We start from the raw sequence: 14,717 nt of genomic DNA, 5'->3' as shown, positions 1-14,717 counted from the left end.
ATAAAATGAGATCCAACAACAGAAATGTCTTTGACAAGGGAGTTGTAAAACATCTATTTGCTGAAATGTTTGTGGTTATCCTAATATAACCCAGCTCTCGGCTATTAAAGTGGATAAAAGAAGCAGGGGGGCAGCTCCCTCCTCAGCTCCGGCCTTTGATGTGAAGGAATGAGGCCGGCTCATGACTCTGTGGAGCCACACTTAGGGATTTTGTGCAGCTTTGCCTCTGTAGACATCACGGACTTAATGCTGCTGTATATCCTGTGCCATCACATCACTAAGATATAAAGTGCTCTAAACATGGATTTAAATGTTAATGTTAAACCATTCTGAGCTGACTGGCTTTTATGAACAATATAGGGATCATTTTCAAACTGATTTATGTGAGTATACGTCATTTTCAGTTTTGAAACAATGAAAGAAGTCAAATTTGCTTAATGATTAAACTGAATTGTTGTGTTTTTACTTCACACAGGTGCAAACCCACCTTGAAAATCCAACAGACTATCATATCCGTCAGTCACGGAGACAACAAGTGAAAGAATATCTCTCAACCACCTTTGCTAACAAACAGGTATTTGTTTGTCAAACGCTCTACCGTACAGAGTCGCTTGCAAAAGTATTAAGCTTTTTCACATGTACTTTACTGGTCTGTATTTAATAGAAAAACACAAAGTACTATGTGCCTGGGAAGTGGAACAAAAGATTTAGTTTGTAATGACGTTTACTAATGACATGAAAAGTGTCGCGTGTGCATGTATTTATTTCTGCTTGAGTCAGTTATTTTAAGAACCGCCTTTTACTCCAGTGACAGCACACAATGTCTTTCAGGTATGTCTTTACCAGATTTGCTCATCTAATTTAGGGCCTTTGTGTTGTTGGAAGGTGAGCCTCTGCCCTAATCTCTAGTCTTTGCAGCTTCTAATATGTTTTCTTCCAGGAATGCCCTGTAATCAGCTTTAGCTGTGAACGAAAAGAATCATAATTTAAAAAAAAGAAGTAGCATGATGCTGCCACCCCCAAATGTTACCGTGGGAATGGTGTGTTCAGGTTATGTTAGTCGCTCAGTTTGCTACCACAGATAGCTTTATTTTCTAACAAAACCAAACATAAATTAAAATTTGTAAACAACTTGTTGTTTTTCCACTTCACCTACACTTTGTGTTGTTCTGTCACATAAAACGCTGACCGAATTTATGTAATGTCATGTCAAAAAAATGTAATGTGACAAAATATGAGAAAGTTCCAAGACGTATGAATATTTTTGCAAGGTGCTGTATCTCTCATTTATATTCAATACGTAGAAAGACAGAACCTCTTCTCAGTGACTGGTTCGAGGCATTCTCAGTTCACCTTCACCCTTTTTTTCTCCTCTTTGTGTCCCCCAGACGGTTCACGCAGTGGCAGGGATTATGCCACCATCTCCTCCCACAAACATGGGACCTGCGGGGGGTTCGGCGTCTGCACCTCCGCCACTCCACTCCCCACACATGTGTAAGGAGCAGCTCATGTCTGGCAACAGCGCCCCCAACAGCCCAATGGCCATGCTCAACATTGGCTCCAGCCACGAGAAGGAGGTAGGCAACTGCAAGCGTGCTGGGCAGACTGTGCAATAAACATAAACCCATAAACATTAGGTTCATGGTCTTCTTTTAAAGCTCAGTTTGCAAGGACCCAACACAAATATATAACTTAATTATGCCAATATATAAAATTACGAGGGTTGAAAATTAGCCCAGAGGCGACATGATCTCCACTTTTTATGAAAGCGTCATAATGTTTTAATTGCACTCTGGTGGGCAGGAGCAGCACTTTGCAGAGGAATAGTAGGTGAGTTGGAAGAAAGTGGTGACTAACTGAGAGAGGCAATTAGTGGAATTTAAATGCTCCATAATGGCCTTCCTGCTGTAATTACAGCTTAACAAGTGACAGAGGAACAGCAGAACACTGGGGCCTTTGAACCTGGGAGACTTTGACCAACACTCTGTCTTCAACTCTACAATTTCTCTTTTTTTTTCTTTCTTTCGAAGGGAAAAATTACTCTACACTGCCACAGAGAGTAAATGCTCTCATTTAGCTCTCTAAATGCTTTTAGGGGTTTTAAAATGTAAGAAAAAAAATAAAATATAGGAAAATGGGCCAGTGGTTTTACAGGCTAAATACTTTAATATTATTTACAGAAAATGTCTTCTAGAATTAATAAACAAGGACCTTTAAACTTCTTTTCCTCAGACACGGTAATATATCTCTGTATTGAAGCTGGATCTACTGGTCTTCTGAATTGTCTTGAAATTACATTTGCTCATTTTTTTCTTCTTTTTTTTTTTTGCAGATGGAGGAGGTTATTGATGACATTCTAAGTATGCAGCCCAGTTACGACGATGTTCAAGGATACATGGACCCTGTTCAGATGCCAAACACAGTGAGTAGAGAGAGTCCTCCTTCTAAAAATAAACAGATTTCTTCATTTTCATAGTGTTTTATATGACGCCTGTACTTTGCATTAAGTTAACCTGGAGGTAAAAGACAGAGAGCATCTCTGGCTCTGCAGACCGTAAAACCTTGAGGCATTTTTTTGTTTTAACTGCAGTTTGTTGTAGCGGTTTTTTTTTTTTTGTTTTTTTTTTTACACACATGATTTTATTATAAATGACACAAAGTAAAATCTACAAACTACTTTAACTGTAACTATTCCACATTTTGTCTCAGTACAGCCACACACTTAAATTATTGGGGCTTATTGTCACAGGCGATCAGAAGTAGAAGGAACAGATACGTGGTTTTACAGATTGTTTACAAGCAAATCCTAAAATTCTGACAAGCACTTTTATCTAGGCCCCTTTTCTATGATACCTCTAACTAAAATCCAGTGCAACCGACTAATTAATAAGTCGACGCCCCATTGAGAAATTCATCTCAGTTCAAATGTTGCTTTTTGATGTTGACAAAATTGAAAGCTTTTGAAAATTCATCCAAAATGCTACATGTAGCGGAAACACTGAGCATCACTCAGAACACACCGTCCCCATCAAACATAGTGAAGGCAGCGTACTGGTGTGGTAGTGAAAGAATGGCCTAGTCAAAGACTAGATCCTAAATCTAATTGATTGTTTGTGACAAGATTTGAAATGTATTATTCAGAGACACATTCAAGCCAGTCTGTCAAAGCTTGAGCTTTTACCAAAGAGGAATAGGCTTTAATGTGCAACTATGTTACGTTACAAAATGAGAAAACATTTCAAATGTTTGTACTTTTGGGTTGTGTGCTGTTTATCTCAGAACTGTAGTAGACTAGGATTAGCCTCTTTTTGAGTATTATTTGAATTTTTTCAAATAATGCAATTTGGTTTTGAAACTATGGACTGAGTGACACTTTTAAAACCATATTTTACTACTTTAACTCCCTTTTAAGCCTCCTTGGATGGGTAAAAAAGAAAACAATATTATTTATACTACGTAATTGACGTTTCCTTTTTTTTCTTTAAAATTTCATTTTCAAGCGACTTTTATGGCTTTTTTGAGCCCAGTGAAAAAAAAAAACATCATATAATGAGATATTGCAAGTCAGTTATTAGTATAAAGAGTTTGAACTCTTGTATTACAATAATTACCATATTAGTGATGTTTGCTATTTTTGGACATTATTAGGACATTATACCACAGTATGTTAATCTTTCAAAGCAGCCACTGAATGTTCCTCCTTTCACTCAGCATGTACCCACAGTGTCCAATCAGTTATATCTTCATGCAGCCATAAACAAAACCACATAGACAAACAAAGTGAAGTGCACGAAACAAAGTGTATAATTGGCTTAAACACTAAACATTCCATCCGTAAACCGTGTTGGACATAGTTAGAAATAGCCAGGAAGACATGCCGGGACGAGGACTGTGCTGCGCTTTGTGTCCGAGGAAGCAAACTCAGAAAATTAACAATTAAGCCGCCACCAGTTAGAGTTCAACTTGTTTACAAGACATTCGGAGAGAGGGAGGTGGAGGGAAGGAAAAAAAGGGAGGGAGGGGGTGCATACGGGTGGGGGCGATGAGGACAATTTATGCTGGAGGGAAAACAGAGTGAAAGTCCAGTTGGGGGAAAGTTCACTCCTGTTTGGTGGAGAACGGAGGTAGAAGACGAGCCGGAGCGCCGCCGCTGAGGTCATTCTCTTAGCAGCAGTAGCAGCAGCAGCAGAGGAGGCGGGCGCCACAAACCTCTGCATGTGCCGCCCGAGCCCAGGAGAGAAGAAGAAAGCCCCCCTCGGCCTTTATAAGCAAAGGAGTGTAGAATGAAGGAGATGAATAAGACCTATGCCATTGTGGAAGTTATTGAAGGAGAACAGATTCAGCTGGTAAGATAACAAAGCTCTCTGACTGCTTAAACATGACTTTGATTTAGATCTCAGGCAGTGGATTGTCCTTTTCTTATGCTGCATGTTAAGAGTTTGGACTTCTGTCGGCGATGCATCAGCATATTTTCACACGAGCATATTATTGGATGTTTTTTTCCCCCCTGCATTTCAGATTCTCCTCATTCCATTTCGTATTGTTGGATTTCACATCTCAATTTGAGCTTAAATCAAAGCAGGCTCTGATACTGTGTGTGTTCAACCTCACTAACAGCTGCGTGGAGACAGAAACCCACATACACAGCGGTGGCTTTATCTCCCTCCGTCCTGTGCGGTTGATTGGTTTAATCACTTAAACTTTGTCTTTGTGCATGAGTCTGTGCTGCACTGTGTGATTAGATTGGTCAGCACACACCAATCAATCTCAGAGTCTCAAAACATGGCTGCTGAAGAGCTAAGTAGAAACTGCATATCAGTATGTTAACTGTGTGCTGGATAGGTTCCAGCTTACCCGGCCTCTCTTTATTCCCTTTAATGTCAGAACAGTGAGTAAAACTCACCTGCTAATCCTGATGGGGATTAAGACAGCAAATTCCTTGGAATTCTTGGAATCTTTTAAACTTTAGCAAAAACTGGGGGACACCACTGAATGCCAGGCACAGAGAGAGTGTTTTGAAAGTCTTCGAGCAGACGGTGACACGGGCTCAGAATTAGCTGCTAATTAAACGAGCAGACTCTTGGGATTTCCCGATCAGAATGTGCGAAGTGAAGTGCAGAAGCACGGAGGAACAGGCTGAGATGGAGCGTGCGTTTTCTGGCATCTGCCGTCAGCAGAAATAATGTTAATCGACCGGTAGAAATAAAAGTTTTTTTATTGGGATTTTATTGTGTGTGATGATGCACTAATTTGTCTTAAACATTAACCTGAAAAAACATCGGATTTGCCTATAAATGAATAGCCACGCTGTTGGATGTCGAATTTAATTTGTTAATAATCGATTTATGCTTTCTTTTTTTTTTTTCTTTCAAGCCATTTTCCACACCTTCACAGCTCAACTTTCTAATAATTTGAAGCGTTTTGTTTATATTAGTATTGAATTCTTTCAGCCTAGTTGCAAAACTTCAGAAATACCTGTTTATGTTTATGTCTGTGAATGTGTTTAATCCTCCAGCTCACACAGTAGCTTACAGATTAAGTTATCTTTCTCCTTGAGCTCTTTATCTGTCAGGCCTCATTAGTAGGGCCACATTCGTCCCTACTGCTTTAGGTCAGTCTGAAATGGCTCCTTGACGGGTCTAAAACTCATTGACTCCGTGACCTGCACAATTAAAAGGAAATGAGTTCTTTTTAATAGTCCTCACCGAGTTAAATCTCTGCTGTTATATAGCGTCTAAAGTGCAAGATATTGGAGTTTGGAGCACTTCGCAGGTGTAAATTCAGGAGCAGGAGAAGGCAGAGGAGGGAATCCGGTCATAAAAGACAGATAAGGTTGATAACATGATTGTCAATCATTGCTGCGCATTTGGCAAGCTGATCTCAGGTGTGATGTTATTGCATTACTTGCTGCTGTTTGCGCTTTACAGCACAATAAGCACGAACACTGACTCCATAAAAGTATTTTACAAGTTGCAAGAAGCCGTGAAAGATTTCTTGGTAGGGAATAACATATTGAAACTGAAGTGCAGACGGATGAGATTATACTTTATAGGGTACTCTTTATGTTGTATTTTGTAAACTTTAATCTGATTGTAATTTTACACTATAACACAAAAATATATTGAAATAGTAGCATCGTTTTTCACACATCTTTTTTAGAAAAAGACTGAGCCATTACTTGCGTTGATGCAATGAAATAGTTATTTTTCAAATGCTTAGTATTTAGACATGTTTTCTAAAAATAAAGTGTATGTCTTTTTGTTTGTGCTCCGCTTACTCCCAGCTCCCGCTTTCCAGCAGCCACCTGGACGTCTACACAGGTCCTGGGATGAAGGCGCCGACTATCGGAATGACAAGCAACTCCTGTCCCGCCAACCTGACCATCAAGCGAGAACTGTCAGGTGCGACCAACTGAGTTTTAAAACATTTCGTTCTTTACAGATGATGTAAAAGTTGTCGCTCTAAGAACCATGGTGACCCTTCCTGGTAATCTGTGACATCTTTTTTGTGCCACTTTGACAGCCTTTAGTTGATTACTTTTTGTTTTTGCTAAGACACAGAAGCCCGTGCGCTGGCCAAGGAGAGACAGAAGAAAGACAACCACAATCTAAGTAAGTATCTTTGCACTGGACGCATCGACAGCGACAGACATGCACAGCACAGTTGGCCTCTTGCACAGTTTGCTACAGCTTTATGCTGATTTAGCTGATATAGTGTAACAAGTGGGTGGATAGTTAACTTGATTGTTTCTGCTGTTCTAGCACTTAAGAGTAATTGCCTGTGACTGTTTGTGACTCTGTGTGTCTTTGTGCTTTTTCGTATGATTCATCTCCAAAATGCAAAAATGTTTTTCTGTTTCTGTCTCTTTGCTCTGCAATAGTTGAAAGGAGGAGAAGATTCAACATTAATGATCGAATCAAAGAGCTGGGCACCATGATTCCCAAAACCAATGACCTGTGAGTGTCTTTCAGTTTGCTTTGTTTACAGGAACATCTCAATAAATTACAATATTATCAAAAGTTAAATTCATATTACATTCTGTACTCAGAGAGTGATGTACTTTCCAAGCATTTACTTTAGTTGGTTTTGATCATTCTGACTCTCAGCTAATAGAAACCCAAAGTTTTTCTGAAATTCAACATATTACACAAGACCAATAAAAAGGGATTCTTCGTGCAGGGATGTTATCTTATGGCCATGTTATGGCCTACACAGTCATTGGGAAGCATACTGACATGACATTTATACAGCATACAGTTACCTACGCCCTCCTTGGTGTGGGACTGTAGCTACAGATGGTCATTACTGAGGAAGGAACCTATTAATGGAGAAATCAAGTGAAGGGGAAAAAGTGTATTAGAAAAAAAGAAACAACAAGGACAACTGCAGACTTGAGAGGAACCCGAATCAAAAATGTTTAGGAAGAGGAGGACAAATCACAAGACATGAACTGCAGTAGGTGTGAGAGCTTTGAGAGCCACAACAACAGATCTATACCCGACTTGGGCAACCACGAACAAAAAAAACCTAATGTCTGCTGTTGAAACAATCTCATATTAAGTTCAAATCGTTGCAAATAACAATATTCAGTGTTTGAGTGTCAGTAGTTTGCTGCGACTGCCTACCAGCAGGAAATAGTTATGTTTTGAATAATTAGCCTTCAGCCATGTTTAACTTAGCTGCCATTAGCTTTAAGAAAACAAGGCATTTCATAATGTTTTTATGGCTATTTTATGTCATTTAGTGGAATGAAAGAGAAAGAAAATAACCTTAAAAGACTCAACCTTGGTTTTAGCAGTCTGAACTCTGTAATCAGCTTCAGCTGTAGCATGCGTGGCCTGTGCATCTAAGTTAGATGCTTTAAATTTAGATGGACTAAATTTTTCATGCAAAGTCACCATAAAAAAACACACAATAAAAACTCTTAAACTGATCATCCTAAGCTTTTACTGCCCAGATACCACTTACTGTAAAAAGTGTTTCGAAGGATGAAGTGGCTTTTGTCTTGCTATATCAGTTGGGAACCAATTAGCTGCTGTGCTAGCTCACAATGTGGACGACTCAGGTCAGGCCTTTGAAAAGGTCGCACTGCTTGGTAAGGGGTTTATTGGGGTGTCTTTTTGCTCTGGTTTGAGCAGGCAGTCAGACTCTATAAAACTGCTGTTTCTCGGTTCTGGAACTAACATCGGTTGCCATTCATCTCCCTCGGTGTAGTCGGCCAGCGTCAGTTGTTTTGGGGAATCTGTAATTGTAAGAATTTTTCTGCAGAATTCTGAGCATACCAGGATAATGGTTTATTCCTATGGGCGATCAATCCAATACAGTTACTTGCGTTTTGGCCCAGAAGCGCCAAAACCCAGAGTTTCTAGAGTGGAGATACAAGAGCATATAATACAACATGCTCTTGCATTATATTCAAGAGCACATAATACTCCTGCATATAATATACTGTAATACCCTTTTATTGAAGTGCATATACATACAAGAGAAATTTTTGTATTAAAAAGATTCTTATTTTTTTTATTGGTCTTATGTCATTTTGGATTTTCATTAACTGTAGGCTACGTTAATCAAAATGAAAAGAAATAAAAGCTTTTATATATATATATATATATATATATATATATATATATATATATATATATATATAGTGAATATATATACATATGGTTCATTTTTTAGTTGAATTACTGAAATAAGATGTTTTTAGTGATATTCAGATTCACTGGGTGTCAGTGGATCCAAAGGACATATGAGATATGAGTAACCAGCTGTGTGTACATTCCTCTGTTTGCAGCGATGTACGTTGGAACAAAGGTACTATACTGCGCGCATCTGTAGATTATATCAAACGCATGCAGAAGGATGTGCAGAGATCCAGAGAGGTGGAAAATAACTTCAAAAGGATGGAGATGGCCAACAAACAGCTTTTGCTACGTATCCAGGTGAGACACTTAACAGAAATGTGTAAACAAGAAAACAATGAAGGCGATATTTGGGATGACGTTTGATTTTGCTGTCAACAGGAGCTGGAGATGCAGGCTCGACTACACGGCCTGCCAAGCAACTCCCCATCTGCCCTGAACCCGAGTGAAATGATGCCTCCTTATATAAAACAAGAGACCAGCCCAGAGCAGAACTTTTCTCATGCCCAGGCACAAGTCCTCCACCAGTCCCAGCACATACCCCACAGCCAGGCTCATCCCCAGCAGCACCACTTCCTCCCCCAGACCCACCTCCATCCTCAGAGCCAGCTCCAGCCTCAGGCCCGGCAGCTGCCACCGCTCCCACAGCACCTCCCACCTCAACAGCCCATCCAGTTCCCAGCCGTGGGCAGCTCCCAGCCCTTTGACTTTGTCCAGTCACTGGACCTGTGTGATGGGATACATGGATTCTCAGACGGCATGTCGGGGCTGGGTGACCTAGGTGGACTGGACGTCCAAGGGAGGAGAGGCGAGCTGGGTTTCTTGATGATGGACGAGCCTTTGTCCCCCATGGGTGGAGACCCGCTGCTGTCTGCCATGTCCCCTGAAGCGTCTGTCGACTCTAGCCGTAGATCCAGCTTTAGCATAGAGGATGGAGACATCATGTAGAAATGTAGCGCGGTTGCTGTAAAACTGTAAACAGCATCAAACAAAAATAAGAAAACCCCAAAAATATATACAAAAAATAATTGATGAATATTTACCAGGTCCCAGCATCACACACACTTTGTGGTACAGTTATCTCTCTTCAACGATACAGTCCAAACCAGTGGGTACACCAGTCTCACAGACGTTGTTAGTCAGAGCCGGCCCAAGGCAAAAACAAACTAAGCTGTTGCTTGTGGCCTCCAGGCCAGCAAGAGGTACCCATAAGTATTTGGATTCTTAAACAGAACATTGATCTCAAATCCTCAACATTTTCTTGACTCGTTTAGAAATTCAAGAAACTCGACATGTGCACTATTTGTTATAATTTATTCGTAGTTGCATCATCACGTTATTGATCACAATTTAATGCCAGTAGTTAAATGTTGCCAGCTGCTGTTTGTGTCTGTGCTAGAGTCACATTTTAAGAACAATATAACTATTTAATATAAAAATTACAATTATGCCTCTTTAGTCATCAAGAGTCAAAAGTGCCACAATTCAGTACATCAATAAGTTGCACAATAACTTCATACAATAGATCATTTAAATAAAACAAAAGAAATCACATGAATTAATTAAATATCAAAACAATTTAGAAACAAAGGTAGTTTAAAGTTTGTATACATTTTATGTCAAAAGCAAGTATAATGGAAGTCTTTATTTTATTCCATTGTACTATGAGGCGGCATATGGAAATTATATTTATCCGTTACCTTAACAACACTGCTCAAGATTTTACTCATATGCCTCCATTGGAGCTATTTAAAGTGAACTGGAGTGGGGTCCAAATCAGATTCTGCATTGGGCCGGCTGTGTTTAGAGTAAACATTTTGCGCACACACTCAAGTGCCTGCAAGTTGATCTGTACAGCTCGAAGCTTTACCTACCAGGCTGAGCATTTCCAGTACTGAGCCAACACACAGATCACTTGTGCAGCATATTTAGCCTTATTTGACTCTGAATCCTATCTGAGCAGAGGACAACACCAATAGTTAATTAGATTGACGGTATCGAATGCGAGAGCAAATGGGGGCATTGTCTCACGTGAACGTTATTTGCCCCCCCGCACACCTCCCTTGCACACCTCTTTTAATAACCGTAAACGTTTCGGTGTATGATAGTTAATAAAATGGAAATAGCTTTATGGTCCTGCATACATAATTCATCCTGAAGGGGAAGCAGTCTTCTGACATGGCTGCTCTCCTCACTTTGCTTTTCCACATTTTTGCTTTGGCCACACATGTTAGGTGTTGATAAAGATCTGAGTTGGCCCTGATGAATTGGAGGGATCTCTGGAGGAGTTCACATCTTATGATTCAGTTTAAAAAGATAATTACTCAGTGGGTGGGTGGAAGAAGTCTTCAATACACTCTTGGTCCTGCATGCTTTCAGCACAGCTTGCTAAAGTGAGTGGCTACCATTAGTACGTTTACTTGCTGTTTTGATTTGACTTGAAACATATCCTAATGCGGTTTCAGTTAATTGTGTACAGATGAAACTTACGGCTTCATAAAACATAAAATTTTATGCGCAGTGTTTCAGATCCTTTCTTTTTTTTTTTTTTCAACTGACTGCACATTTTGCTGGAGGTGCAAATGCCATAATCACAGACAGTGTAACAACGACCATTATTGGGAGCAAAGTCCAGTCCAGGATTTCAGTACTGATCAAACACGTTGATGGAAAACCTGATCCGATTCTTGGGATAGGATCCAGACATCCCCAGTCAGGACCTTCACTCTGACACTGTCAAGTTATGTGAAGTAATGAAATTCTTTGGATGATCTGAAAGCATTAACTTTAACTTATGAGAAATTTGTCAAAAATACTCAGGTATTGTAACAGAATGCAAAAAAAAAAAAAAAACAGCATTTGTTTTGATCACTCAGTTGTTTCAGAGCCATGATCCACACACCCTTGTGTGCCTTTTCATTTACTCTTCTGCCTCTTTTTATAGCATGTTTTTATACATTTTGGGCCGTACGCAGCTAAGATTTTATAATCGCATTCAACCATGCCTTTCTTCTGTCTGCTTCAGCTAAACTATGCAGTTTCCGGGGGATAAACGTAATTTTATGTATGGAGTTTTAAAGGTTTGTGAATGAGGTCCAACGGGAAAGGCAGGTGAAGTTAGGTTTTAATGAAGGACAAATGTGAAAGTTTGGTCATGCATTTGTAACAGTTTTGTAAGCACAGAATCAGAACATATGCACACAAACACACTCTTTAGAGAAACGTGTAAAGACTATGATGCGGTACAGTCTTTACGTGTTCATGCAGACGCGGACGGCTGCGGAGACGAACCTCGCGCCACCTCGAGGTGATCCATCGCTCCGGCCGTCACGGTGACGGTTGAAGCAGGTTGAGTTTGTTGTGTCTCTGCTTGAGTTTGACTTTAATTTGTTGTCGCTTTTGATCAGAACAGGTGAAGTTGGGACAAAATGCAAAATAAATTAAAAAAAAAGATCATTGATAATGATTTTTTTATGTTGACCTGTGTTCTTTATTTTAGAGTTTGTCATTTATTTTATTTGTTGAAGCACTGGAATCTCTATTGTTTAGACTTTGTAAAAAAAAAATATTTCAGATGTCGTATACCACTATGCCACTTAAATGTATTTTATTTGTATTTGTTGTTTTAGTTCTATTTCAATTTTATTCCAAGTACAGTTTGGGAAACTACATCATCAAGTGTTCCACAACAAACAAAAAAAAAGTAAACGGTTTATAAACTTCTGAATTTCAAATAATTTTAAAAATGATAAGATTATGTACACTTGGGACAAGATTTTTTTTTTATATGATTCAAATTATTTGTTTTTGGTCTGCTTTAACTTTTACTTTTGGCAGATAAGAGATTAAACATGATTCCGTGATTTGACTGAAATCTAATGACTTATTTAATGAATGTAAAGTTTTAAGTGGTTCTGGTTGAACTGAAAAAAAAAACACATCTGTGACTCCTAGAAATCCCAGAGGCCAGTATCTTTGTGTCTCTATGGTTCTTTATCACTGATTCTGTATCCACTGTTGTCCAGAAAAGGACTTTTTTTTTTATTCTACACTTATGTTGCACAGTCACCCAGACCACACTCCAAAGAGCTCATTTGTTATTTGATGTAAATTGCTCTGCAGAGCAACCCAGCAGAGAAACGTGGTTCTACTAAAAAATATAAAATGTTTTTCCAGAATCAATCCTCCGAGTTGTGATTTGTTTGTTGTTGTTTTTTTCAACTTGTAAGACCTCCTGTAATTCAAAAGACACAAGATTGAAAGCTGGAGTGTCTTCAGTCCAACATCTGTTAGTCCTTGTCCTTTTTACACACTGAGCTGCAAAAGTAATCACACCCATTTAATTAAAAAAAAGAAAAAAAAACAAAGATCAACCAGTGTATTTTATTAGGAATTTATGAGATAAGCACAAAGTAGTATATTAAATTAGAAAAATGATACATGGTTTTTAATTATTTTTTATAACTAATTATGTAAAAAGTGCATATGTGCCTATCTCCTCCCAGAGTCAACAATTTGCTGCAACTACAGCTGAAAGTGTTTTGCATCTACAAAATTAATTTTTTTGCCCACACTCCTTTGCTGAACAGCTCCATCTCATGTTCTTATCCGTCAATATTATTTTCCCACACATTCCCACTCTCGGTTGTATTTGAGTCATTCTAGCTCATACTACATGGATGAATTATTCCACTGTAGCTGCAAAGTAATCTTGTGCTTTGAAATCTTCATTTTAAACCTTTGCCTTTCTCTAAGAGAAAAATGAGGGGGTGGAATGAATATAAATATTTGTAAGTTATATACTGATGAAAAAGTGAGTCATAAAATAAAATGACAAACATCTATTTTTTTTTTTAAATACAAGAATGTAAATCAACAAAAACTCTCATAAATGAGAAAATTTCTTCAAATTTTGTGGTGAAATACTTTAAAAAGCCTTAGCTTCACATTACCCATTGCAATCTTTAACCAATAAAGTGAACTACAGGTTTCGCATACAAATCCCATCATTTGTGTCCATTATATTTTCTGCTAGAGATCTCAAGTTTCTCTTCATATGATGCTACATGGTTTGTCCAGCAGAGGGCGTCAGAGCTTTACAATAAGGAACACCAACCAGTTTCCTCCTCGTGTTTTCTGACAGCTGCTTCCGCAGCAGTCACAGAAAGGCCTGAGTCGATGTGTAATTAAACCTCTTTTTTAATGCAACACTCAACATCAGATTGCTGCATATTCTCGATGCAAAGAAGGGCACGAATCAGAAGAGTCGTATTTAAATTTAGCTGTTTTAAATCAAACACCACAACACCACCAGTCCAATCTAAACAAGAAAGCACCAAGGTTTTTGACAAAATATGTTGTGCTCATATCAGGTCAAGTTTAAATGAGAGCTATCTTCTGGAGTTCGCCCATTATAACCTCTCCTGCAGCTCGTTCCATCATCTCCTGATGTATTAGTCCGCCGCTGCTTTGGGATGATCCATATACCGTCTAACTGCCTTTCTTAAGTTAAATCAGGGTAATCTTTTCTCTCATCCACACACTCGCTTGCTCACGTACACACACACACACACACACACGCTCCCTGATAGTGAGGAGCACGCTGGAGTGCAGTGATGGTGTCTGCAGCCCATCCACAGTCCTATTCTCCAGGGTCTTTATGATGCTAATGTACTTCCCGCTCTAATAAATCCCTGTAGAGCTGCAAAGAGTAGATCTTATGGCTCACTCTGATCGCCACCTTTTCGCCCATCTTTCCTCTTCCAAAGACACACACACACACACATGCACACATGCGTCGCTACAGAAATGCCTGCCTTGCACTTCTACTAACACTTGGTTGGCTGTTTAGCGGGAGGGAAAGAGGGGAAGGGTCGAGACAAATCAAACATGAAGGGGCAATTTAAGAAAAGTTGGCTCAGGAAAGCAGGCTCTGGCTTTGGCTGAGAGCGCCGGGATCCGAGGAAGAGAGGAGACGCTTTGAGGAGGAGTAGTTACTCATGGCTTCCTTTTTCTATATGGAAGGAGCCTCTTCTGAAGTGAGCACCTCACCGCCCTAGAAAGGCATGAGGG

General features: G+C 39.3%; 1 protein-coding gene across 2 annotated transcripts in view; it reads left to right on the top strand.

Annotated features, from left to right (window-relative positions):
* The window catches only part of tfeb (transcription factor EB), a 36,873-nt gene extending 24,046 nt beyond the window's left edge, over window positions 1-12,827 (top strand). Inside the window, exons 5-12 of one of the 2 annotated variants that reach the window (XM_008409261.3) lie at window positions 476-574; window positions 1,389-1,577; window positions 2,333-2,422; window positions 6,284-6,401; window positions 6,555-6,611; window positions 6,881-6,956; window positions 8,798-8,945; window positions 9,027-12,827. In XM_008409261.3, the coding sequence (XP_008407483.2) occupies window positions 476-574; window positions 1,389-1,577; window positions 2,333-2,422; window positions 6,284-6,401; window positions 6,555-6,611; window positions 6,881-6,956; window positions 8,798-8,945; window positions 9,027-9,593 (1,344 nt within the window). In that variant the 3' untranslated portion in view covers window positions 9,594-12,827. The remainder of the gene's footprint in view (window positions 1-475; window positions 575-1,388; window positions 1,578-2,332; window positions 2,423-6,283; window positions 6,402-6,554; window positions 6,612-6,880; window positions 6,957-8,797; window positions 8,946-9,026) is intronic. The other variant, XM_008409265.3, reaches the window with a different exon arrangement.
* The last annotated feature ends 1,890 nt before the right edge of the window (window positions 12,828-14,717 follow it).

The sequence above is a fragment of the Poecilia reticulata genome, chromosome 5, assembly GCF_904066995.2.
Source record: "Poecilia reticulata chromosome 5, P_reticulata-male-v2, whole genome shotgun sequence".
Taxonomy (NCBI): Eukaryota; Metazoa; Chordata; class Actinopteri; order Cyprinodontiformes; family Poeciliidae; genus Poecilia; species Poecilia reticulata.
The sequence above is the reverse complement of the archived record's forward strand: the minus strand, read 5'-3'. Positions and strand labels throughout refer to the sequence as shown.